Below are 27,571 nucleotides of genomic sequence, written 5' to 3'. Positions count from 1 at the left end.
CATACAAGACCAGCATGGCCAGCCAATGACCTGCACACACTGAGACAAGCCTTTACCATACAAGACCAGCATGGACAGCCAATGACCTGCACACACCGAGAAAAGCCTTTACCATACAAGACCAGCAGGGCCAGCCAATGACCTGCACACACCGAGTGAAAGCCTTTACCACAGACGACCACAGACAGAAAAAAGCTGTCTTGGAGTAAGGGACACAGAAGAAAAAGCTCCAGTGTTTCCGTGGATGAGAAGCCACATCCAGGAAATAAAGACAGGCTCTCACAAGACTCGGGCACAGAAGAGCTCTTAAAATGAAAATCTGATACAAGTTGCTTAAATTTGTCCACAAAAAAAGCTAGAAGATACAGCTTAGAAACTCCTGAGAAGAGAAAAAGAGCTGAAAAGAGCGAGCCAACAAGACTGAGAAACTTAGGTGTAGCAACCCAAGCAATCCAAGGGCTAAACAAAGAGCACCCCGGCACCCGAGGACCATGCTGCCATGCTCAGAGAGCCCACTGGGCCAGAGACTTCCAGCAAAACTTGTAATTCTGAAATGTTGTAACATGAAACATACAAACTAGGGAAAAAATCATATTAGGTTTCCAAATTTCCACTGTTTTCTAGTTTCTAGTTTCTGAAAACGTTCCAATTCAGAATTCTGTATTCAAACACGAAATATGCAAATAAAATGTCTTTTAATTCTACAGACTTTAGAGTAAATGTGACAAGTGGGTCAGTATCATCAGCTTTTCAAGTCCAGATTCCCAGACACATGTCAAAGCTGAGCAGGCACTGTGGTTGCCTGCCGTCCCAGCACTGACTGGGCCAGCAGGGACAGGGAATCCTAGACAAGGAGCTAACTCCAGTTAGCAAGCTCAGGCTCGGCAGAGACTCGGCCTTGGCAAACAACTGGGGAACACGCCCAGTGCCAGCTCCAGGCTTCATAAGCAGGTGTGCACATACCAAATAGATGAATTAAACAGAACTGGAGCCAGCAGATGATGCCCTGTATATCAAAGGGTGAAATGGTGCAAATCTTTACAGCCAGGAGCACATTTAGACCATTTCCTACCAGATGCTTGACCCAACTGGGATACAGAAAGAACAACAATGAGCCTAGAATGTTCTGGTATACTAGAAATAGGTACTTCCAATACTGATGGAGCTATGTCAAAAACAAAAAACAAAAAACCCACAAAACTTCCATGAATGTCCCATTAGCTAAATCTGGAAACATTTAAAAAAAATAAATAACAGTAGTGGCCTATGACTTACTGAATAATTAATTCGTAGTTCAAACAAGCAAAATTCATCAAAAACAAACAAGCAAAAAAAAAAAAAAAAAAACACCCCAGCTTGACAATGGAGCTAGGAAGCGAGCACCTTGACCACACAGGACAGTAGCACATCAGAACACCCTACCATTCACTAGGGTGTACCCCTGCCCCAAATGTACAGTCTAGATCTAGTCATGAGAAACAACATGATCCCAAGTTGTGGGGCATTCACAGCATCACTGGCCTCAAACATGGGGTGGGAGACAAGGAATTTGTCCCAGATTAAGGGAAACAAGAGGCACAGAGCTAAATGCAACACTCGACCTCTAAATGATCTCTTTATGCTAACCGGCAACATCCGATGTCTTTGGATTGAAACACACCCAAAGTAACTTTGTAGGTTTTTATAATAATTGTGATTAACTGTCGCTACCTTAAGAATGCCCCCAAGAACTTTAAAGGGAGTAATGTAAGCCAATGTAATGTAAGCTCTCAGAAGCTTAAGATACGTCTGCAAAGCAAGCGTGGCAATGGTAACTCTGCTCAACTTGGGTGAAGACAATTCCTATGTCCCCTTGTCTTCTTCAGCTTCCTGTGACTTGAAGTGATTTTGAAACCACAAGGGAAAACCCAAGAATGTTCTTCTTTACTCCATGTTTTCCATCTAAGTGTCCTTAGCCACACCACCTGTGGGTCAGTGGTTCACAGCGTTTGTTAGAGTGAGAATACCAGTGTGTGGATTCGGAGAGCACCCAAGAGCCAAGTCAGCAAGAACTTAGGTGGAGTCTGACTTGTGCAACTGAGACACGGAACACTAAATTTGGGGACAGACATTCACATTGTAAGAGTCACAGAAGTGTAAATTTCTCATTTTATTCAAAGTTGGTACAGAAGTGCTGACATTTCCATAAAATAATTACTACACTTCAGTTACAGGACAAAATACCACAGAAAGGAACGGACTTTGCAAGAAATGTACTCATCTTAAGTTTTCAAATACTTCTGAAGGCTAATGCAGCAGCTGGCAAAAGAACAGGAGAACACAAAGAACAGAGTGTTTTGTAGTCAGCAATAAAAACTGACAGCTCTTTAGCAGATTGGCCTTTTTTTTTTTTTTTTTGTCAATTTTTAAACAACAGTAACACAACACAGTAAACCAAGATCATACAATTCTACAATTTTAAAACTCAGCTGTATACAGTATAGGCAAGTTAGAATTGTCACAAATAGTTAACAATTTTAAATCTACAGTTTTAACTGTTTTCAAGATGGAAGTAAATTGTAATTTCTTTGAAAATGAATTACACAATGAAATGGACCATATTAGTCAAACTTGAAAACAAAAGAGGCTGAAGACAACAGAAAAAAATTAAAAACTAACCAATAACAAATTAATGTTCATCAACTCCTTACAACCATATTTGGTCTATAATATCAGACTAAAATGATACACGTACATAATACACAGCCGCAGCGTACTAACTGGTCTCTTAACCAGAATGTGAACGAAGTTTTCACAGGCAGTACACTGGGAAAATATTCCTCAATGCAGACATCTTTTAAAATGCATTAATACTTACATATCAAAATTATTTCGATAAAAGCAGCAGTATTCCGCTGACATTTGGCTTAAAAATAAAGGAATGAATGAAGCAATTTCACAGGATATTATTAGAAAAGGAATTGTTCTCTTCTTGAAGAAGACTACTAACTTTTGCACAGCAACTATTTTTGATATCCATTTTGTCAAAAAAGAAAAATAAAAGCAGAAAAGCCTAACAGTTCATACGGTGATTACCAACAGTTCCGGACAAAGAAGGGCTTTGTCCAAGCAGAGACAGGGAGGCCCGCTGGGTCTGCGCCCTGCAGGTGCTCACAGACTGAAGCAGGAACGGGAAGGGCGGCAGAGGACGGTTCCGAACCGTCATCAGACACCAATGCAGTCTGTTGCTATTTAGAAAATAATAATAATAAAGCTTTTACATCTTAAAAACCCCACAGAGAAGTCCATGAGCAAAAGACTTGGTGATCTATTTGCCACTCAAAAGTCTGAGATCTCACAGTGAATGAAATTAGGAAATTATACATATTTACACTAGGGCTACTTTTCACTTAGTCTAATTAAAGCAGTTTTCCATGAAATTATAAATGAAAATCATTTCTGCCAAAGAAATTTCAAAAAGCATTTCAAAAAGTTGTAATAAACGCTCTTAAAGGTACAGAATCCATAGGTCAAAGGCTCACTGCTCTACACTGTCACATATTGCTAAGCCAAGGACATTCCTCACACACTGTTCCTCTCAGCTCCCCACCCCCACCCTGCAACCTCAAAGTTACCTGCTGTAAAATTCCGCTGTACCTACACACACCTGCTGTACGTACACACACCTGCTGTATGTACACACACCTGCTGTACATACACACACCTGCTGTACGTACACACACCTGATGTACGTACACACCCCTAGCTTCTTGCTGGAGGGAGACATCTCACCATCAGTGCTCATGTGGACTCTAAGATATATCACATACCAAGACCTTGTCTTTTTTTAAGGTCACATTAGTCTATACCATCTACAATCTTAGTTAAAAGGTTACAGAGGAGGCCCGCTCCTTCCTGCGAGCTGTATCTTAAGATGGAGACAGAACTGAGACGGCTCCTTTTCATTCTTGGTAAACACGGGACTATGTGGAGGTCAAGGAAACCGGGCCAAGGGCAATGGTGAGTGGGAAGAAATGCCATTTTCACTCCGGCATGCACACCCACAGCTTTCCACTCATCTAGTCTTGAGGAACAACTAACGGAACACATTAAAAAATTCTCAGTGCCATTATGAAAAGCAGTGTCATGTTGAATCTGTCCAGAAATAGTCTGATGTGCAGAACACAGATCCAACTCTCTATAAAGTACAGTTAAGCACATAAGGAAAATAAAGGTAACGCCCCCTTGTGCAAATCTATACAAAAGATCAATATGGTATTTGCACTATTTAATGTGAATTTTTTCATGTTTTTAGAGCACTGTTGGAAACAAATAATATTTATTCTAGACAAGATTTTTTTTTAAACTATTCAAATAACTACAACTTACAAAGCTGTCTGTCACCTGCTCTGCCCACCAGAAACCCGCCTGTCCCAGTTTTCGTTTTGGATTGTGGGTCTGTGTCTACAAATCTCATTTTCCCTAGCCACCAAATACAAGCAGTTACTCTCTCCATCGGAGCATCACAGAGTGAGATTCGGAGACTATGACCGAGACCCCAGTTCTAACAGCGGACTCGCTGTCTAGCCTTTCAGTACTGTGGTCTTCCTGATGAAAACCCTGGAACAAAGTCTGGTGGGTTTGTGACTTGCACTTGTGCGAGAGTGCTATTAGGTTTTGTGCTTTGTACAAGTGGAAACACACACATGTGAATACAGTTTTGTGCTTTCTATGGACCTTTAGCCTCTCCTCACACATGGAAATATAAACTATTGTTTGTTATATGAGTTCTCAGATGTCCTTAACAAACCTATACTGGAACACTCTAAAAATATACTCAGAATTATAATGTAACCAAATTTTTAATTATAGATATAAAGTAAATAAAGATGAATAAATAACATGAAGCCACAATACATATACTCAACTGCCTTGTTTCCGTGAACCATAAGACTACACATAAAAGTGTGTAAATGTGTACTTTCTACTAGCTTTCTTCACTAGTTACAATAAAGTTAAAAACAACAGAGGAAACTTACTGCCAAGAAAGGGTCGGGTGCAAACCAGCGTATCAACACCGGCAAGCAGGAGGCTACCTACAACCTTACACAAACCTCAAAACTTGACTACACTGTGGAAAACCTTGTCTACTAGCAATTGCCATTTGAAGATTTCAATAAGCCCAATCTGTTTCCAATTTACACACACACACACACACATACACACACACAGTTACTAATGACATTCTGCTTTCAGATGCCTAGGCTATACTGATAAATTGAACATTAAACATGTGCGCGCGCGCGTGTGTGTGTGTGTGTGTGTGTGTGTGTGTGTGTGTGTGTACTTACATATAAATTGATATATCCAGCAGCACTAGGGAAACAGGGAGAATTCATCTAATTACACTGTGGGATACACTGTCAACTTGTGCTGTCCAGAAAATCCCTAGCAGAGTTCACTAGACATACATGTTTGGGTGAGCGAGGAGGCGCAGGAGGGCAACAGCTCCTACACACAGCTTCTGCACACAGCTCCTGGGCACAGCAAACCACGGCTCCGACGCCCGGAGGAGCCCGTCCACGAGCAGAGCGTGCAGGATGCATGCCCCTCTAAAGAATAAAGTGCATCTCTTTTGTTTCTCGGCAAAGTGCTACAGGCCAGCAGCTAGCGGTTGCTAGAAACATGGGTGGCTTACACTTGAACTCAGCCTTGCCTGTTATAAAGGAGTGGAGACAGAAACATGAACGGCATCGCTTTCACAACACTGCTGTAGTGAGCGGTGAGCAGTGAGAACTTAAATGAAAACACATGACTAAGTGTGGGACTTGGCACCAACATCGCTCTCATGGAAGCTCGGCTCACTTCACTAAGCAGCTACAGTATTCACAACAGCGCGTCAGGAGAGGTCCAAGCCCAGTTAGGAGAGGCGATCTTCAGGAGAAGGGGCTCGGCCCCGCCTCACTGCTTAGGCACCGGCCTTGGGCCTACAGTACCAGTGTTTGTCATTACACCAACTCATTTCAGACTTACACCTTCATGGCAAAAATCAGCCTTTCTGCCTCACGTGACACCATCATCTCACAGGGACTTCTATGGAAACTCACTATTGTTTCCTGACTTTAAGAATACTGAAACACTAGTGCTTTTATTATTAACCAATCAATAGGAGGAAATTATCTTGGAAACATTTACTCTCATGAACATTTTTAGATACTCTAAGTTTAGTATGTTTAAACCTAACTGTAATTTAATGAATCATTATTTGGTTATAAGTCCTCAATCCTGGGGCAAAGCAAGACATGTGCACGTCAAGAGAGGATGTGAAATAAATAAACCGAGCACTAACCAGGAAATCGGAAAGTACTGAAAGAAAGAGCAGATGACTGACTAAGAAGCAAGGGACAAGGGAACCAGACGCTGCCACCTGTAAACTCTGCTTAGGCAATGAGAACTCCCACAGAGCAAGAAGCTGAAAGGCCTGCTTCCTTCCCACTCAGGTATCACTGGCAGCCATCAGCCACTTTAACCTGACCATCTTAGCATGGAACTCACCAAGCTAGACCTTATTCCCTGGAGAGGGGCTTACGCTAGCCAACAGCCCAGCCGCCTCAAGTTCCAGAACCCAATGAATGTGACCTTTCACCTCTACAGATTTTAAACTAGTGATTGTTCTTTATCAGTCTGTTCACATCTGTATTGCACACACTTGTCAACATCGAATTTATTATTATTATTATTATTATTATTATTATTTCTTAGAAAAATTGTACGCCAGCAAGGCTCTGCAGTCACGTAATTTAACAGGAATGGTCTTGTGCACACATGGTCTTTCAACATAAAAGTTAGGAAATGGTAAGTGTCACTACTAGATACCAAGTGGTCCCTTTCCAATCATACCTCCAATGAAGATGTGCAAGAGAATAAGGCAGGAGGGAATGAAGCCATCTTAGTACTAGAGTATCAGACAAGAGGCTGAGCTTTTCATGGCTAATGACAAAGCTTATTTATTCGGTAGAAAAGAAGACGCATCCATCGATTATAATGATATTCAAAAAGATGAGATGATCACTCAGTTGGAATAGAGAAAGACTCCCAATGTAGGAATTTAAAGATTCATACCCCCCCACACACAAGGCTTTTAACCCTATGCTCAATGAACCAATTAACTCCACTGATCTATTCTTAACTGGGAAGTTTCACAAAGTGAAGGAAGGGTCTCTGCTAATTTCTTATGCTGACACCTCTAAGAGATAAGGACATACAACCCTGATCAGCTTCTTTGTGCAAGATAATGGATCCTTTGAGCTAGTGAAAAGGAAGCCCTGGAAATGAGATCCATTGAATTTGAGCCAAGGACAGGTGCTATTACTTGATGCTTCTCTAAAAACAAAAGCAATCACTTCCTAGAAAGAATAGCTGAAGGAGAGATCGGCCCAGCTGTTTATTCTTGGGATGGCAGGATACAATCTTCTGAAATGAAAGAGAAACCTGAAGTCCCATGGAAGAGCCGACAATCATTCTCCAGGCCACTGTTAAAAGCCCTTCACTCTAGACCCAGACATGAACTGCTTGGGAAGACAAAACACATGATAGCATATGATAAATGCCAGGCTTCTATTTCTCACCTACCTCTGTAGACCAATAGCCTCACCTGTGTTTTTACTTTTAGTCACTATTTTAGTCACGGTCAATCTTGGTCAATTCAGATCCTTAGCTTGCATAAGCACAAAAATGCATGTGTAAATGTCTATACAGATACATGCCATCTTTTAGGACTCATATATCCATGTGAAGGATGAACATTTTGCTAGCCTGAAATAATCATGTATCATTCCAAGATCATTCCAACAACCCACAGACTAAAGACTGGTCTCCTGAAATGAAGCTGCCATCACCAATTCACATACTTACTTAATCACAGTATCTATTACTGGGAAGGTAAGGAAGACAAGCGTTAGTTAGGGACTTCAGACTCAATAAAGTGATGTTCGTACTGGTGAGAATAAACACCTAGTGGATATGCTAAGGCATTCCTTATTTATAAACATTAGTACTCTAAACTTGACCTACTGCTATTTACACACAGACACATGATGATGTATTTTATGTATCTTACTATAAGACAACAAAAAGAGGGTAAGAGGACTCTGACATTCCAAATTATTAAGACTCAATATTAATAAAGGGGAGAAATTCACACAAATATCTATTCACTTCTGCTGTAAATATGAGGATTAGGAAGGCCACTCAGCCAATGTGTCAATTCTTGCTAAGCATAGGGATGTGTTCAAAGGAAACACTAACTCCTACAACTTAATACAAATTTGGACAAGCCAAGATCTTGTTAACATTTTCAAAGCCTGAAAGGTTATCTCAAATGGATAATTCTTTAAGAGAAGACTGTCACAAACCATGAACAAACCATTCATTCAAACACATGTGGGCAAACTCTGAATCCAGATTTGGAGAACTGATTTCTCATCTTTCCAAAAGGTCCTGTAACCTTGGACACATCACAGCCTCAACCTCCATTCAGGAAACGGATGGCCCCTGTCTACTTGGTCCCTAGGTTATAAACCTCAAAATAGAAACTGAGAGAAAAATTGTACAAGGCACTCTAAGTTCTTCAGAAATACATGCTATTTGTACATAAATGACTTTTTCCATCTACAGATTCAGTCCATCAGAACCCCCTGCAGACAGGAAGACTGCATGCACCGAATGATCCCCAAAGTCAGGGTTGGACTCAAGTCTATCATTTGCAAACAGGTTGATGCATCACAAAAAAAAAAAAAAAAAACAACCAAAAACTAGTTATCGGGTTGAGTTCTGATTCAAAAAATCTACAAAATGACCTATAAAAGTAATAATTCTCCTTGAGTACAAGGCTTAATAAATTTATTGTGTAATTGTAAAAGTTATTAGCATAAAGAAAGTAGGTACATAATCAGCGTCCTCATTTTTCATGGAGGAGAACAGGCAGTGTTGAAGACACAGGACTACACATCATCCTCAAGAGGTTTTCTCTAATGCCTTCTGCACCATCCTCACTAAGGAGAAACAGCCTATGAAAATCGACTGCCCATGGATGTTACATCTGGATACTAAGCCAAGATAAAGGTCTGTATCGAGAGTCCTGTGATATCCTCCACAAGCACACTGCTAAGCCCGAAGTCTCTGTTCATGGCAACTTAGGAACATGCTGGCCACCCCCCGAGAAACCTACACTGACAAACAGCGAGGGTGAGGTTTCCTGTGACGGACAAGCAGTCTATAGGAAACACACTCACGTGCTGACTCTAACAGCAGAGATGTAAACACACGGCCCATCTTCAAGAAAGACAAAAACCACGAAGAGAACTTAGGGAGAATGCAGTATGCAGTCAGCACTTGATCTCCCCTCTAAACACAACATCAGTATATCACAAGCTATCAAGTACCACAACCCAGCATACAAAAGCAGTGCCAACTTTCCGTCACGATACTGAACATTTTCTGACAACTGGACCCATATGGGAAGGCATTTGGCTAATTAACAAGGAATGTTACAAAATGACAAGGAAGCAGCTAGAAACAGGTAGAAAATGATTCATTATCCTCTTAGCATTAAGTTCATCAAGCATTGCATGGTAGCTGGTAATTCCCAAACTATTTTAAAACAACCTTATTTGATCAATAAATGTGGGGATCATCAGCAATATTTACTTCCCCCCTGATTAAAAAGAAAATTATAGACAGACTTGGTATATAAACTTGGTCATTTGAGCATGGTTCAGTTTAAGTAAGAAAAAAATAGAGGAAGGGGATTGAAACCAAGTCTGCCCCAAACCACTTCCATTCCACATACAAGTGGTACAAAAACACCTACAGGAAAACATCCTGCCTTTCTCCTGGCAAGCAGAACCCATCGACTCATGCTAACGAAAACAATCACGCAAACAAAGTTGTCCTGCAGTAATCACTACACAACACATTAGACTTTCAGGACATAACTAATCATACAATCTCTACGAATTCCATCTTTTAATCCTAGCAGGGATTAGAGACAAAAAGCTTACAAATGAGCAGATCTACTTCGGCAAAGTTCTACTAAGACTGGGCAATGCACACAAGACACTTCATCATGACATCTTAACACGTTCTGCTTTACATGATCTATGAGAATAATTGGTCTTTCCTCACTTTGGTATGTAAAACTCTAAAACCACATTCCCCCCCACAATTCAGTCTGCTTTGTTTCATTTAAGTTGAAGATTTCCTTTCATCCAACTCTGGGGAAACAGTCTTGCAAATAGATGATTTTCTGCTAAGTAAAATTTGGCTAAAACCTTCAGCGTAAACAATGCCTGAGAGATGCAAGAGTTACATTTTTGTTTTCAAAGACCAGTATTTGCTTAAGTTAAGTGTCTCACCGCATCCTTAAGTTCATAAGGAGAAATAAACAAACATGAAAATCCCGAGTGAACACACTGCGAACAGTCCAATATTTAATACCACTTTAACTTGCGGAGGCTCTTCTAACATCTGTGAACAAACAGCCTCCTCATCCATCAAGTCTCTGAGACTCCTCTTGCTAAGGCTTTTACTTTTAAAGCCACAAAACCAGTCTATGAACTTCCAGTAGCGGCTTCCGTTTTCTGTCTCCTTCTCTCTCTCTCTCTCCCCCATGAGAGCTGCTTGCCCATTGGAATAAGCATCTACTGGTGTTTCTGCCTCTGAATGACCCAGGGAGGCTCCTGGGTTGCCCTCTTCTCTGCATGCCACCAGCAGATTAACGTCTTCAGGCTGGAGTCCCTTAATGCTGTCTTCAGATTTCCCGTTGGGGATGACGTGGTTGATGACCTCACTGTTCTCAGCGACTCGTAGGATGCTCTTCTCTTGCATTTTGTAGGGCTCGTCTTTCTGAGAGCAGCTCTCCTTTGTCACCAGGGTCTTCTTTGACCAAAAGGTGGTAGTTCGAATCTGATCCTTTGTGGGAGGTGGTGTGAGAAGACTAACAATTACAGTAATGAGTCCTGTGATCCAAAACAGTGCTGTAGCCACATACATATAATGGACGTCTTTGATGAAGCCTGGCCTGTTGTCAGGCTGGTCACACTCAGGAGCACGGTAGGTAAAAGCCAGTATCAAACGGGCAGCTCCAAGAACAAAGCCTGCCATTCCACCATAGAAGGCCCCTTGCTCATTGCAGCGTTTCCAGAAAATTGCCAGAAGGAAGAGGGCTGCCACTGGAGGGGTCAGATAATCTGCCACCTCCTGGATATAAAGGTACATCTGGCCTCCTTGCATCTCTACAATAATGGGCACCCATGCTATGCTGATGACAACCATAAAAGCCACAAATATCCTGCCCACTATCATGAGTTCCCGGGAGCTTGCACTCTTGCGGAGAAGTTTGTACACGTCGAGGGTGAAAATGGTACTGGCGCTGTTAAAGATGGAGTCCAGGTCACTCATCAGAGCCGCGATCATCACTGCCATCATCAAGCCCCGAAGACCCACGGGAACCAACCTCATCACCAGGCGAGGGTAGGCAATATTGGAGCACCCAGCTCTGCTTCCACACACTTGCATGCAGTGTTCGGGGTTGATGCAAGCTATATCATCAACATACAGTATCCTGGAAATCATTCCCGGTACAACTATGATAAACATTGGTAGAAGCTTCAAGAAGCCAGCCATTAGAGTAGAGCCTTTGGCATGAGCAATGTTTTTGGCTGCCAGAACCCTCTGCACGATGACTTGGTCAGCACACCAGTACCACACTGAGGCTGGGGTCTGCCCAAGAATGAATCCAGGCCATGGAACATCTTCATCTGTTGGATCTCGCAGCATTTTTAGGGCATCAACCTTCGGGTGGACGTTACACGAATTTGTGTTGGAAAGGTTGTATTTCAACAAAATGGAAGTAACATTGGGTGAGGCCAACATGTACCTTTTCTTAACTTCCTCAAACCCTCCAATCTTCATCATGCTAATAACCATAAGTGTGAGTGCCCCAATGATCATGAGCAGAGCCTGTAGAGTGTCTGTGTAGATCACTGCAACCAGGCCTCCGGTGATAGTCAGCAGAGCGGTCATGCCAATGAGCAGGATGACAGACACATAAAGGTTCCAACCCAACGACTCCTGGATAAAGAGGGCACCTGAATACAGGTCCACTGAGAGCTTGGTGAAGATATAGAGAAGCAGAGACAAGGCCGCAAAATAGACCTGAATCCTATGGCCACCGAATCTCTTGGACAAGTATTCAGGCATAGTGTATACCCCTGACCGGATGTAAATCGGGATGAAAACCCATCCCAGAAGTTGCAAGAGCAGTAAGGCATTGAACTCCCATGCGCCCACTGCAAATCCACTTGCTGCTCCAGATCCTGCCAGCCCAATGAAGTGTTCACTCCCAATATTGCTCACAAACAGAGAGGCACCAATTGCCACCCAGGTCATAGATCGCCCGGCCAGGAAGTATCCACTCACAGTGCTTCTATTAGATTTCCACATGGCAAAAAAACCAATGCACATGACCAGGATAAAATACAGGGCCACTATGGCAATGTCTGCTGTCTCCAGTACAGCCCTCATTCTGGTAACTTGTGAATAAAATGTCCAAATGACAGAGCGTCCAACGTTTTATTTACTTAGTAACCCAGCCAAGTCTGTAAAGCACACGCGAACAGGACTACACAGAGCAACACAGCAGTTCAAAGTCTTTGTCCTTTGTTTGCTGGCTTGATGGTGGTGGCTGTGGTAAGCTTGGAAGGAGACAGTTTTACATTTCCTCCGCTTCTCAATTGGGATTGAGAATTTAGCTCGTACTCTTAATCCACAAGACCATCAGCATTTACTCAGGTGCTGGAGGAGAAATTCTGAGTTGCAGCTAAGTCTAGTGAAGCCTACTGTACCAACCCTGCAAGGCAGCAAAGACAAAAGACAAAGATTGAATTAGAGGAGGGTCTCATCAGGCGATGAGGAGACTTTCAATTGAGCAAACATGGGCAACATTTGTTATAAAGAGAAAACACTTTTATAATACGCTTTAATAACTACAGCGAAGTGCAAACTCAATTGTCAGAGGAGAGTGGCAGCAGCCACTGTTTTGAGCTAAAAACAAAAGAATCATCAATCACCTCACTTCTCAAGCAGCAACTGCCCACCATGTGCATATCATTCCTGGTCTTGCTATAGCAGTCTCAACTCAGAACAGGAATCAAGATGTTAAAGCATCCTAAGGGGGAAAGAGGACATTACATTTTCCTAACAAAACAAAACAGATCTTCAAATCCTTGCAGTGATGGGGGAGGAGAATAACAATATGGCTAGCTAGGAGCCTAGCTGCAATAGCAGGTATGTTTACTAGGTGTTCCCATCTATCTGAGAAGTTAAACATTCCTCCTGTAAGTAAGTGGAGAGTCACAGGGAACCAACCTAGAAGTATAAATAGCTGGTGAGAAACAACACACCCTACACAAAAATGCTGTAACACACAACCTCCCAAACTTCGAGCTGCCCTCACAAGCTCTCTGCTAGGGAGGTGTTGGAAGGGATAAAGAGAAAACAAGAAATAACAACTTCTTTCCCTTCCTTCTTCCCTTCTTTAGGCAATAATGTCCCCACCCCCCCCAAAAAAAAAAAAACTAAGAAGCATTGCACTCAAGACGGGATTTCACAGAGTACTTTCAGTACTTTAATATGTCTAATTCTTTCTTCCTGTGTGAAAAAAGCAAAGGGAAATGTTCTGGAAGAATGAATAATGGGATTATTCTATCTCCCAAGCCCAAACAAAATAGCTGTTAATCATCTTCAATAAATCCATCTGACACTTTTCAGTTCTGAATTAAGAAGATCCTTCTGTAAAACACATATTTAAACATGACTACAATCAAATGTATCAACCTGATGGTTCTCCTTCCAGGAAAGAAACAAATCCTCAAGCTTCATTGAATTATAAAGCAGCTGACAGATCAGTAAGAATACTGTTCTCATCCAAAACAATACCGCCACACGTTAACTTCTAAGTGTTTCTGCTTATTACTGAGGAACCTCAAAATAAAACTTCCCATGCTTGAAACAAACTGTTGTTTCTGATAAATCTAGGCATTTTCTTAAAAAACAAAAAACAATAAACGTAGGAGCCACAGAGCCATAAATGAAAATAAGGCCTATTTCTCAAATCTATTTGAAATAAAACTGTCCTGTTGAAAATGTGATCACACTCTCACTGGAAAGAAAAGCAGATCTACTCCCCTCCAGCAGGTCTACTCCATACTGCTCCCCAAAGAATGCCAATTCCATCATCTCACTCAAGTAAAAGAGCACACAATAATTACACTTACATAAGAAAAAACCTGCAAAGAAAACCACACTAAAATCCCACCTCCTAAAAATCATGTCAGCAACAAGATATTGCCAAAGACAAAAACAAAAAACAAACACACATAAAAACTCAAGTACAAATTTCTATCATTCCTTCATACTTGCCAAATCCTGAAGTTGATCGAATTTTGGCTGCTTTCCCAACCCTCCAAATCTTTCACGTTTAATGCCTTCCAAATTATTTAGGAAGAATTTCTCCAAAATGTGAGTAAGCTCTCTAAAAGTTTCAACGTAAAGGTCAGTCCTCAGCCTCAGTGGGAAGAGGCCAGTCCTAAGGTCATGCCTGCCTTCAGCGCAGATCTCCTATGGCCCGAGGAGAACCAGGGGGACCCTTGTCACTGTTCACCTTGCTGGTTCCAAGAATCTTCAGAGAAAGCTCTTCTGTGGGAGTTTAGCCTATTTTCCAAGGGCTGAGAAAACATTCAGGGCCTTTGTCTAGCGGGAGGAGGGCTCAGTTTCTGACCACTGTTGATGCAGCAGCTTATGTGTTCAGAGACAAAGTAGCCATGTCCTGCTTCTATCACTAGGAATCAGTGCTGGTATCAGGGTTTCTCTGCCAACTACGACTCACAGCATCAGCTAAGCTATATTCTGCTTCCCAAGGAGTGCTTACCTGGCTGAAATTCCATATGAGGCCTGAGTCCTAACTTCCTTAGATATGCCTTCACAGGAATAGCAGACTGGCCAAATTTGTGCTCAGAGCTGTCCCAGGCTAGGGACGGTGACATACACCTGTAATCCTAGCACCCATGACACTGAGGCAAACTGAGGCAAAGGACTGCTTCAGACCCAGGCCAGCCTCGGCTACTGTGAGACTGTCTCAAAATGCAGAAAACGTGTCTGGCCCCGTCTCCCCTCTTTATGCTCTTCCAAAGCCACCACTCCCAGAGGCCTCATGGGAGTCTGTTCTAGTCTGCAGGTATGTTTTTAGAGTTTCCAGGGAGTAATGCTTCCTAAAGAGCTCAGAAGGGAAAATAACCAAACAGATCAATTCCAACTCTAGAAAGCCACGGATACTACAGTACAGTGACAGTACTCTTCAAATGTCAGTCATGACTACCAATGCCTGGAAGTCCAGACTTTCAGGAAGAGACCTAGTTCACATTTCTTTGGGGCAGGGGTCCCCGCGTTCAGGGGAAATCCTAAATAGAATATACATGAGTTTTGTATGTTTTTATGTTTAAAGAGTGAACATTTCTTCACCAATAGCTCCATGAGTAACACCAGGCTCAGAGGTCCTTTATTTTAGAAAGAATACATATAGTAATGCCTCCAGCTAAAATGCAGCTTTTTAGATGGTGTTATTATTCATAAGGTTATTCATAAGCCTCCTTTCACAATTAACAATTTAGGTGTTTCCTTGATATAATATTCTTTGAAAAAGAAAAACAATGATTCCCACAACAAGAATATTTAGAGCATACATACAGAAATGGTCCCCCAGTAATGATGAACTGATTTGGGCTAATTTCAAACACAAAGGTGTTTTGAAATAGAAGGACTTCCCCCACGAAAATCATAGGTAATGTAGTACCTTTTGTTTCACACTAAATCAGAGTGCAGATTTGATGGTCATGCATTTAAATGAAATAAACCAAAGAGAGAAGAGAAATGCACACAATGCTGTGTCTGACCAACTAGAAAGAGAAGATGAGCCCCAGCTGACATCAACTCTGAATTCTCTCAGGTGTTATAAAACCCATTTATAAAAACACAACTAGTTAACAATCAAATCTCATTTCTACTGTCTAGGTGACCATTATCTGCCAAACCAGGAAATGATCTGTACCAATCTATAAAAATCAGGATGTACATATCTCAAAAGAAAAGCCGCATGTCATAAAAACCACACAAGGAACAAGGACAACAGTCATCCAGCTCAGTGGGAGCTCCTGCCACAATTTCAAGATCAACGTTAGCTAAGAAATCAGCAGTTCTCAACCTGTGAGTCATGATCTTTGTGGGGCTTGAATGACCCTTTCATGGCGTCAGATATCAGATATCCTACATACTAGATATTTACAATTCATAACAGTAGCAAAATTACAGTTACAGAGCAGCAACAAAAATAACTTTATGGTTGGAGGTCACCACAATATGAGGAGCTGTATTAAAGGGTCACCCCATTCGGAAGGTTGAAAACCACTGGCATAGATCATGCTGACCCTGAAAGTGACCAACTGCACTGCCGTTAGCTTTGGGCTAGGTTCGCAAACACTCACGGGGTAGCCTACATAGGACCCCAGCATGTCAGTGGGAGGCCTGGCAAGTTAACCCTGCAGAGGGACAGAAGGGAAAAGTCCTCAGTCACCACCTAGTACTTTAAGGGTCATAAAAGAACTCTGAGGGTCTCTTGTCACACGAGCACACCCAAAGCTTCCTTTGTCTCCATCACAAAGCAACAGACACACAATAACACATAACAATAACATGCCAGATTGCATGATTCAGTAAAGGGTGGGTACAGGTTACAGGGCAGAAATGTACATACATACAGTACAGTAGGAAACAGTGACACTCTGAAGAACAGGGCTGTAAAATCTGTTACTTCCTAATTGAAACAGTATGTCCCTGTCAACTTCAGCTGTGATGTGCAGCCCGGCCTACCTCCTAAGGCATAACAAACACGGAAAAGTCCCTAACTGCCCACCACAAGAGGGTGGTGGCTCAGCTCAATTTCTTCTCTCCAACCTCAATGGACTGGTAATGACGACATCAGCCTTCCCAAATTTAACTGTCAACTGTGTGCAAAGGAGTTTAGGATCTTCACAAATGTTATTCACATATAAACTAAATGGACAAAATTAAACAATGTATTCAACGTGTAAAATTCACTTACAAACGTCTTAAAGAGGTTCCCAGCCACTTCACCAACCATTAGTTCCAATTTACATCACTCCTGACATCACTCCTGAGGAAAATCCCAAACCTCACAGTCTTCGACTTTTCATATACACTTTCACTTTTTGTCATCTTGAGTCAACGTCCAGCAAAGAAAATTCTGCGAGTGGATTAATGATGCTTGATGCAAAACATTAAGCACTCACATGACTGTCTTCCAATTTCCCTTATAAAGAAGTAGAATGCAGACATGATACAATTTACTGGGACATTTACAAGCAAAAACAAGTGTCCTTAATACGACTAGTTAATCATGAGTACAGAGAAAGACAATGTTATAAATGAGTTAAAACTGAAATTTTAAAACCCTCACAGCCATCACAGAGACAGTTACTGTGATCATTTTATAGATGAGAAAACTGAAAATGTTAACTTGCCCCCGAATCCAGTTACTTCTGTTTAAAGTGGGGTTTGTACTCACATCAGTACCTACACAGCTTCTGCCATTAGCTACAATGCAATACTTACTATCTTCAAAGAAAAAGTCTCTCAGGAGCTGGAGAGATGGCTCAGGTTAAGAGCACTGGCTGCTGTTCCAGAGGACCTGAGTTCAATTCCCAGCAACCACATGGTGGCTCACAACCATCTATAGTGAGTTCTGGTGCCCTCTTTTTTTGTTTGTTTGTCTGTTTGTTTGTTTTGGATCTTTCAAGACAGGGTTTCTCTGTGTAGCTTTGAGCCTTTCCTGGATCTCACTCTGTAGCCCAGGCTGGCCTCGAACTCACAGACATCCACCTGCCTCTGCCTCTCAAAGTGCTGGGATTAAAGGCGTGCGCCACCACCGCCCGGCGCCTGTGCCCTCTTCTGGCATAAAGACATACATGCAGATAGAACACTCACACATAAAATAAATCTTTAAAAAAAAGAAAAGAAAAAGGTTTTCTGTGCCGACAAAAATAATAACCATTTTAAAGGATAGAGTCTTAGAAAAAAAAGACCTCCACATCATACATGTTTAAAAATTTGTGCTTGAAAACTAGGCATGATGACACATCCTTGTAATCTTAGTACTGGGAAGGCTGAAGCAGGAGGATCACAAGTTTGAAGCCAACCTAGGTTGCATAAAGACCATCTTAAAAGAAACAAACTTTGGGGGATCGTAAAATCCTCGTGGTAGAGAAACAGCACATTTCAACAGAAGACTGCACAGAGCACCTGTGACAAAAATCCACCTGAGTGAGTACATGGAAAAAATGAGATTGTAATTTAGTATTAGAGCCCTGCCTAACTTGTACGAGAAAGAAGAACCTGTGTGATCTCGGGCTCAAGGCTTGCCTTTCTCTCCCTTTAGGTCTCTGTCCCCTGACTACCTCAATCCCTCCAACCCTGATTTCCTCCCACAACACCACCTAATCCATTACACAGCTGTGTGAACACCTGGACAGCACCTGCGCAGTGACTCGTTCCCAAGCACTGCGCTGAGACTGCTAAACATCCAACCTCCTGCACAGCCATCAAGCCCAAGACTGGCTTTTTAAGCAGTGAGCAATGGCCGATTTCAAAGGTCAAAGAGAATGATCACCCCCTTCCCTCAATTCCAGGCTGCTACAAACCAGTGTGTAGAATGGCAGGCCAGTCAGCCCTTAGCTGAGACGGACACTTCAGCAGGTCCACAGCAGTGCACACTGCCGCCTGTCCTCCCCTTCCCTTCACTGTACTAACAACTCCACTTCACTGCTGCTCGGGCTGCTTTGTAGCTGCTCTCCTCCGATGACTGATGACTGCTCCCACAACTCGCAGGAAGGCAGGCAGCAAGTCCCTAAGCTCAAGCCATACTAACGAGCCCAGGCTTCCTGCAGACGGCAGCTTCTGGAGAACTTTTACCTTCTCCATCCCTCTCCAGGAGACCTGAGTTGCTTCGGTGACAACAGCATCATTAGGGTCAGGGACTTGAGCCTCCCACACACTGGGCACTCACTCTGCTCCTGGCACGGGCCAACACCACACAGCAGGCTACAGACATGGAGATGCTCCTCTAACAGTCGGATTCAAGCAGCAGGGGCAGTTATCCCCATTTACACTCGAGAAGACTGAGGAGCTGGGGATACAGCTCGCTGGTGCAGCACCTGGGCAGCATGCGCAGGGCCCTGAGTCTGACTCCCAGTAACACTAAAAACAGACAAAAACTGAGGAATGTCAAGGATCACTGAAGCAGAGGAACACCTTCTCTGGAGCAGATGCCAAACTACAGCCTTTTATAGCATTCTTTGGGAAGACACACACACACACACAGCAGAAGAAATAAAGACACATCAGGAAAATCCAGGTAACTGATGCAAGAAAGAAGACAATGAGGAAAGTCAGCAGTTACAAGCCACACTCACCCTGCACAGTAACGCTAAATAAACTCTTAGGAGGAAAGCTGTGAACTTTAAAATGGATGGATGTCTGCATTCTCTAGTAATCAGTCTTATCTTGACAAGACAGTCAGTCTTATGACCTCTTAATGGAATGTTATCACCAAAACATGTAAATACTCCACAAAATGCAACCTCATATACTTTTGGAGGGTTGGGGGTTTGAGCCAGGGTTTTTCTGTGTAACCTTGGTTTTCCTGGAACTCGCTCTGCAAACCAGACTAGCCCAGAACTCAGAGATCTGCCTACCTCTGCCTCCTGAGAGCTGGGATTAAAGGCGTGTGCAACAACGGCCTGGCTAGGTACTCAAATTTCTACCACCAGCTTCCAGAAAACATTCAGATCCAAACTCATAAAACACTGTACAGAGAGGATGGATGCACTATTATTAATAGCATTGTGAGACCAACAGCAAAGTGTAACCTGTGGAACTTGTTTGAATTCAGGTTGGAATAAACAACTGTAAAGAGACAACACCAAATGTTAAGGTAGCATGAAGTTGCAGTGGCTCTTTTTAAAGATACAGAATAGTAAATGTTTACAGGAGAAATGGTATGTTCATCTTTGCTTAGAGTCCTCCTCCAGCAGTAATTGATCCAAATACTAACTCAGTGGATAACTGCTAAAGAACAAAATGTCCAGTTTCAAGTTTGTTACTCCATGCATCACTTATTAAAAAGAAAAAGAGGTACCCTTTACCATGAAGTAATTGAATGTGTCACCCTATCCAGGTAACTGCTTACTATCCTCAACAAAGCACACACTGGCACATCTCCAACACAAGACACTGACAGCCCTGTGAATATTCCCACTAACATACTGAATCTACTTCTAATCACAAAAAAGAACTACAGCAAACCCCTAAATAATAGAGTCTGCAAAGCACCACTGTCATCTTGGAAAGGGCTGTAGACTGTCCAAGGAAACCAAACAATGAAAGCACAATCCTTAATTTAATAAATACATTTTAGTATAAACTGAATGCTGTGCCAATTTCAAACACAATGCTTGTACTGCACGAGAGAAGCCGTCACTCCTAACAGGTACCATCAAGATACGTATCACGAAGGTGATGGATTAAAAACAGAAAAGAAGTATGATCTCTAACAATCAGTGATTTAAATGAAAACTATGCAACAGGCTATCAAATGAACTGTTCTTGTAACAGTCTGAAATTGTAATGATTAAAGAAAATATAAAATACATTTCAAAGAAGGTAATAGTAATAGAACTACCGTAAGCCTGGCAAGTGTTGATGGACCTGTTAGAGCAGAGTGATGGTACTAATGTATACCCAAACCGGTCCCACCCCTATAGAATGGGAGCATACACACCTCAAGGCAACGTCAGACAGGTTATCAGTGAAAGAAATGTGGAGATGATGAGGATACAGCTCAGCTAGAAGCATGCAGGAAGTCCTGGGCCAATCCCCAACATTGCAGAGACCAGACATGGTGGTACATGTTATAACCCTAACACTAGAGCTATGAATCCCAGAGAGTAAGAAAGTCAGGGTCATCCTCGGCCACAAGTATGGGAATAGCCTGAAATACACGAGACCCGGTCTCAAGGTGGGTCAAGTTGAATGGGGAGAAAGCACTAAGCATAATAAGGTATAATTCTATACCCTGTCACATCTTTCAAGGAAGGCTTTTGTAAGAAGCTGGATGTAGCAGCAGAAGCAGCTGCCACCTGTTTAACTGAGTACACGTTAATGCAACTTCATCAACCTCCTCATGCTCCAGTTAATGGCCTCACCCATTCTCACTGAGTTTCCATCTTGTCTGAACATCCGAACTATAATGGAACTCAGCCTGTTCTGCTCCTTTTCCTGATTCCTATTTCTTTATAGAATCTGCTGGCGTCTGCTGCCAGAACACCATGAACACCGGAGCCTCTGCATTCTTGAAATACATGGTAGTACTGGTACCTAGTAGGTACCCAAGATAGATGTAAACTACCTTCCTCAGCACAAAAGGAATTTATAGTATAGTTAAACTATAAGGCACACTATGAGATGCAATCATCAAAGCCATGATTCCCCAAATCAATCCTAGCCTGGCTGAGCTGTGTGATGCTGGACTCCCCTTGTTTCTACCTGGGCAGTGTAAATCACACTAATCTTCAAGACGCTGAAGAACCCAAAGAGAAGGAAAAGTATACACCTTAAATGCATCTTCACACATACAGTATCTGCTTCAGTAATCTACTAAGACTAGGCAGTGCTAAGGCTAACATCCATATGGTTTAAAGCAGTAAATCTCAACCAGGTCAACGTCATAGTTCGCTTTCATGGGGTGTGTGTGTGTGTGTGTGTGTGTGTGTGTGTGTGTGTGTGTGTGTGTTTGTATGTGTTTGTGAGTTCAACCTACTTGGTTCCTGTTTTATGTTCCTAAAAAACCTGTTCCTAGAACACACACTAGATGGCTTCTCTATTCCCACATGATCAGACAGATGCTTTTACACATCATCCTGGTAGACCAGTCTATCTCTCCTAAGAAGCCAAAGCTTCCCCCTGAAAAACAGTTTAGCGGTGTCCTAATGTCTCCTAAGGTACAGAGAACTTGTTTTCAAGAAACAGAAGAACTGAGGAGAATCTGGAAGGAAGTATCCGAGTCAGCACAACACAAGCATGGTGCCGCCGACAAGGAGCGCAGCTGGGCTTTCCTCTTCTGTGGCAGCTAAGACAACCCAAGGGTCTGCAAGTCCAGAGGACATTCCAGAACGGCTTTCCTGTAGCTATCAGAAGACAGGAGATCTTGCAAACTCTAGAAGTAACTTCCAGTGAGTCAATCCTAATCAGATAAAATATTTAACAACAACAAAAAGGTATTAGGAGAAATTCTCAAGTTTTCTTCACCATTTTTCTCACACAGACTGAATCTGAAAGAAAAACAAAAACAAACCTTACTTGGTCCACACATAAAGTGGAATTCTTCTAAGACCAGAAGAGCCCCAAGTCCTCAGGCTTGGGCTGTCCTGTGAAAACCTTGGTGACTTACGGTTTTGAGATCACAGACTCCATACAGGTGCTTTCTTGAGACAGCTAACAAAACAGAAGGCAAGCAGTACACCAACACAAGAAACACAACCAACCTCCACTGGATCATTTCCTTAACAGGGTCAAGCAATTTAAAGGCTAACAGGAGCAGAATGTGTCTATGCCAGGCAAACAGCCCATGCTCAAATTTAGCTTTTCACTTGCCAATTGAAACTCACCTTAAAACTGAAGCAAAACCAGTACCCAATGGATGTTTTACATCTGTAATGTGTGTGTCAGAGACGTTAACCATTTCTGTACTTCTCTAGCAGAAAGCAGAACTGCACGTTACTGATGAGAACCTGTCCCAGCCACCGAACATGCACGGCTCTGCACGCCTCCTCACCAGGACGTTCTCACACTGGGCTACACAGACAATAACCTGGCTCCCACAGCTGCAGCTGGCAAAAATCACAGAATCTGATGGCCAGAATGGGTGTCAAGAGGAACATTTCTTTAAGAAGGGAGTTCTAAACAAAGCCAAAAGCAGTTGTTGGTTACAGGGGAAGCAGCCAAGAGCCAGTTTCTGAGACTCAGGGCTCCAGTGAATACTTCGTTAAGTTTGTGCTTTCAACTGCCATTTTCTTTTTAAGTTCTTACCTAGGCACCAATCCCTTGGGTATTCAAAAAGCGGGTAAAAATACCCTTAACAGGGACACTGCAATCACAGAAGAAACCGTTAGGACAAAGGAGTCAAACAGGTAAACTGAACCATAGGCCAAAAGATATGCTCACAAAACCTGGGTCTCAGGTTTCAATTGTGCAATCTGATGTCGGGGATCTGGAGTAGAGTCAAGAAAGGGGAGAGACAAAAAGAAAAATTAGTTGAGGCACTAACTTGGTTTCTACTCTACAGAAACAGGAAACCTGGTCACAAATAAAACCTTAAGTCTCCAGTCTTGACTCAGAAAGCACCTGTGTTTCCTAATCCTGTACTACTCCAAGGGTCACGGGTTAACTATAGTCACCTTCCTAAGCACACCCTGGTCAAATGTCATTCTCCACACAAAGCATCACCATAGAAGCACTATTTCAAACCTCTAAGAAATTAATAAAATGGGTGCAAATCACATAGACCTGAGGAGCAGGATATGGTAGCTTACCCACATGACACCAGCACTTGGGAGGCTGAGGCGGGGGGATGCCATGAAGCAGAGGCCAGCCTGAGTTATGTAATGAGTTCTAAGCCAGTCTGGTTAACACAGCTGAAATTCTACCTGGAGAGGAGGGTAAAAAAGACAAAGGAAAAACAAAATGTAGAACTAAGTATGCTTAAAATAATCCAACAATCAAGAAAGCGTAAGTTGTAGATGCCATTTCCCACAGTTCACACTGTCTGACTACACTTCCCTATACGAAACTCTGAAGCCTCTACATGTACACTTGGGCCTAAATGACCTCACATAATGCAACAATCTGAACCAGGGATTGCTGTTACTTCTGAAGAACTGAGCATGCTTGGTGTTTCCTGAGTAGCCATTGATCCTATTACAAACCAATGGCAAACAAACAGGTGGCTTTGTCTACAAAGATGCTCAGAGAGGTTGAACCCGCCACCTCAACCAATGATCCAAGTCAGAATTACAAAATGAGAGCGCTAGCTGATGCAGACACACCTTATTGGCCCATAGGGCCAACACTCTGAAAATCTGATTTCCTATAAAACCTGGATTGCTGTAAGGGAGCAAGAGAGAACACAGCTGATGAGCCCAGGCTCACAGGTGCAGTGACAGACTGGAGTGACAAGCACCAACATCACTAATTCACACTGAGCAAGAGCTGCATTTCAGTCTTGGATGTTGATCCAATAAGCACAGCAAGTTTACCATGTGAAGTATCTTCAGTAAAGGAACAATGGAAGACGAGATCGTGAGTGCAGAAAGCTACTCTGGAGGCACACCTTCTACTTTTACCTTCAAAGGCCTTTCTTAGTAAGGACCACCCTCACTGAGATGAGAAACTAAGATGGTTGAAACCCTAGACTAAGTGTGTGCTAGGACCTAAAACAAGTTCTATCGACCTGTAAAGACCCTTACATGTCTCCCCACTGCTGTTCTTGTTGATTCTACCATGGTGGCCAATATCTTTATTTGAGGTCTTATGCTCTTCTATTCATTTAGAAAACAAAGCCAGAGCACATACTGAAGCAGAGGTCTGTTCATATCCAGTCATCGCATCTGATCATAAACCATCCCTACATCCCTCCAATGTTTAGTACATAAACTACATTCGTTTGTCAACCTTAACATGGGACCAAAGTCTTGGAGAATGTGCTGATGATTCAGAGTTCCTTCGTGACAGTCTCTCTGTTCCAGCTGTGCCACATCTACAAATGCAACATCTGCAAGTTACAGCCAGTTTCATTACAGGAGAAAGCTTTTGTGAAGCAATCTAGACACAGAATCTGAGACCACGGTTTCCTTTCTCCTGGCTTTAGTTACTTGAGCACTCCCCCATCCTATAGCTGGTATTTTAGCCACTCACCCTGTATCAAGTCATTCCAAAGATTCCAAGCTCATTTTCAGAGTAAAGTTTACCTTCATTTAGTCTGTTTATATAATATGCAAATTACTATAAAACCAAGATTTTCTGCCATAAAATTGTCTTGGAAATTAGTGGAACTTTTGGGCAGCATACAACTCATCCAGTCCCAGGAAAGCTCCGCTGACTGGATAGCAAGCCTCCTGGCACAGGGGGTCACCATGCTATATCCTCTGAAAACTACAGATAGCAGTGATCCTCAAAGGCAGCTGGTGAACCTATTATGCACACAGCACTGGACAACAATGAGAACACACCTGACCCTAAAGAACTGTAATCTAGCACAGGAGGGAAGATGCATTCCCCAATTAGCCGTTAGTACAAAGTGGAAAGTAAACCATGGGGATGAAAAACTAGTGCACACAATGGGAATACTGTTGTCTACAGTATTAACAGGGTACTTGATACCTGTTTAAGGTAGCAAGCAAGTTGAACTTGAAGGTTTTCATGGAAACAGTGTGTAATATAGAAAGGGAAGACATTCCAAATAGAGAAGCAATGTGATACATGCATGAAGAATGTAACAGGGAATTATAGATACAGAGATCCACAATTCCGTTACTCAGCATCTGGAATGGAGAACACAGGTAGTGAGGATGTCAGGAAAACAACAGGCTGGAATTACACTAGAGACCACTATGATGTCACATTTCACTCTGTCTTCTGAGAAAAGTGTGCCCTACCTAATTCAACAGGTGTTCACACTATCAACCAGTGTGAAAACCAGATACCCAATGCCACACAATGCCATTTCCTTATTAAAATTCATCTCAGGTTTGTTAAGGCATTTCAAGAACAAATACCTTTGCACTCCAGTAGTGTACTTCTGAGTACTAACTGTTCACCTCAGTGACACCTGAGAAGAAACCACTAAGAAATTGCGAGAATCGAGAATGCTCATCTAAGGCTGGAAGCATACGGGACTGCGACTGAGGAAGAGAACGTTTCAACCCCAGGCAACAGGAAACAGACAAGTTCTAAAGCACCAGCAGGCGATTCTGGGAACCACAATCCACAGTTTGGAACCACACTGCAAGTTTGCAATGCCATGGTGATAGCTAAGGTCTGTGACAAGCAGAGGGAAAAGCCAGTCAGGGGCCTGATTCAAACACCACTCACCACCTAAACGGTCAAGGTGCAATTCTGTAAAAAGAGGGAGAATCGAAGAAGGAAAGTCAGAAAACAGTACCACAGAAAGCCAAGAGAAACGGTGAGCGCAGAGAACTGTCTGTACATTTAACCCAAAGGCAGCAAGTCCTACCTATAAAGAACTGGGTGACAAGCTGAACAGGGTGTCCCACTTCAACACAACCTCACGGGTACACTGTGACATCGGGACTTTCCTCAATTCCATACAAGCCTAAACTACAGCTCGTTTTTCAAGCATTCAATGTAAAACCCTTCTTAGCACACTGGCTCTAGAAAGGGCAGGTGGTGGGTGAGCCAGCTTGCCAGTCTCCACTTTCAGAGTGGCACTAGGGTAGGAGGGACAGAGTCACTGTCCAGCAGTTTTTCTTTTATGCAAATTGACAGCTTATCAGGCATGTATTTAATTCTTTAAATTTGATTTCCCTAGACAAAAATAATTACATGTGTTGACAACAAATCTGATAGTTTAACAATATGGTCTTCTTAAATGAAATATTAAAAGGAGGTACTCTTTACTCTTCAATATATAAACTCATGAGAATACTAAACAAATTCTACTATAAAGCCAGTGACTAACTAGGAAAAATCTGACCATTAACCAGCTGCCAAAGACTGTTACACCTATAAACAATCCCAGTGACAGATATTCTCCCTCTCTACTCTTCCTTCCGCCTCCATGTCCAGTCAAACTTCTGTACCCCAAATCTCAGATAAATCAACTAAATATGAGAAGCACAACATCAGCACTGTATGGAAAGTGTCTTTACAAATCATCTCTCACTGCTTTGAACATTTTAAGGAGAGTCTATAGTGAGAAGACTTAGAAAATCTACACATAAATACAACCTAGACTTTTCAACCCTACAGTGAACATTAGTGAGTCCAATCAGGGTGGAATGTGAAGTCTGACTGGAGTGTCCAATATACAAGCCATGTCTGATAAAGACTCCTCACCCCAGGCCATTCCTTGTTCCTTAGCTCAGGGCAGGAAGGGGCCCCTTCTTCTATCACCTGCTGCTGCAGAGACCTGGAACTGAGACCTGGAACTGAGGACTTCCATGGCAAATCACAGTACAACACTGTTGCTCACAAAGCCATTTTAAGATGTGTAGCTTCAAGCAGAGCACGAAGGAGTATTCAAGAGCCAAACTAAGCTGCTGTGGCTGGGCCCAAAAGACAAAGGAAATGACTGACAGCTGGGACACCACCCCCCCCCCCCTCAGCTTCT

General features: G+C 42.5%; 2 protein-coding genes across 8 annotated transcripts in view; both read right to left on the bottom strand.

The window, feature by feature from the left end:
- Positions 1-27,571, bottom strand: part of Mrps6 (mitochondrial ribosomal protein S6) — a 68,770-nt gene that overhangs the window by 29,917 nt on the left and 11,282 nt on the right. The gene's annotated exons all lie outside the window — the stretch shown is intronic.
- Slc5a3 (solute carrier family 5 member 3) overlaps positions 2,137-27,571 on the bottom strand; it is a 29,601-nt gene continuing 4,166 nt past the window's right edge. For 2 of the 6 annotated variants that reach the window (XM_076549224.1, XM_042259554.2), the window contains exon 2: positions 2,137-12,889. In XM_076549224.1, coding sequence (XP_076405339.1) covers positions 10,408-12,564 — 2,157 coding nt within the window. In that variant the 5' untranslated portion in view covers positions 12,565-12,889 and the 3' untranslated portion in view covers positions 2,137-10,407. Of the gene's footprint in view, positions 12,890-13,109; positions 13,203-14,968; positions 20,908-20,947; positions 27,565-27,571 lie in introns of those variants that run through there. The other 4 variants (XM_076549225.1, XM_042259555.2, XM_076549226.1 and 1 more) reach the window with 4 other exon arrangements.

The sequence above is a fragment of the Peromyscus maniculatus genome, chromosome 12 (assembly GCF_049852395.1).
Source record: "Peromyscus maniculatus bairdii isolate BWxNUB_F1_BW_parent chromosome 12, HU_Pman_BW_mat_3.1, whole genome shotgun sequence".
In the NCBI taxonomy this organism is placed as follows: Eukaryota; Metazoa; Chordata; class Mammalia; order Rodentia; family Cricetidae; genus Peromyscus; species Peromyscus maniculatus.
This window is presented reverse-complemented; position numbering and strand designations above follow the sequence as displayed.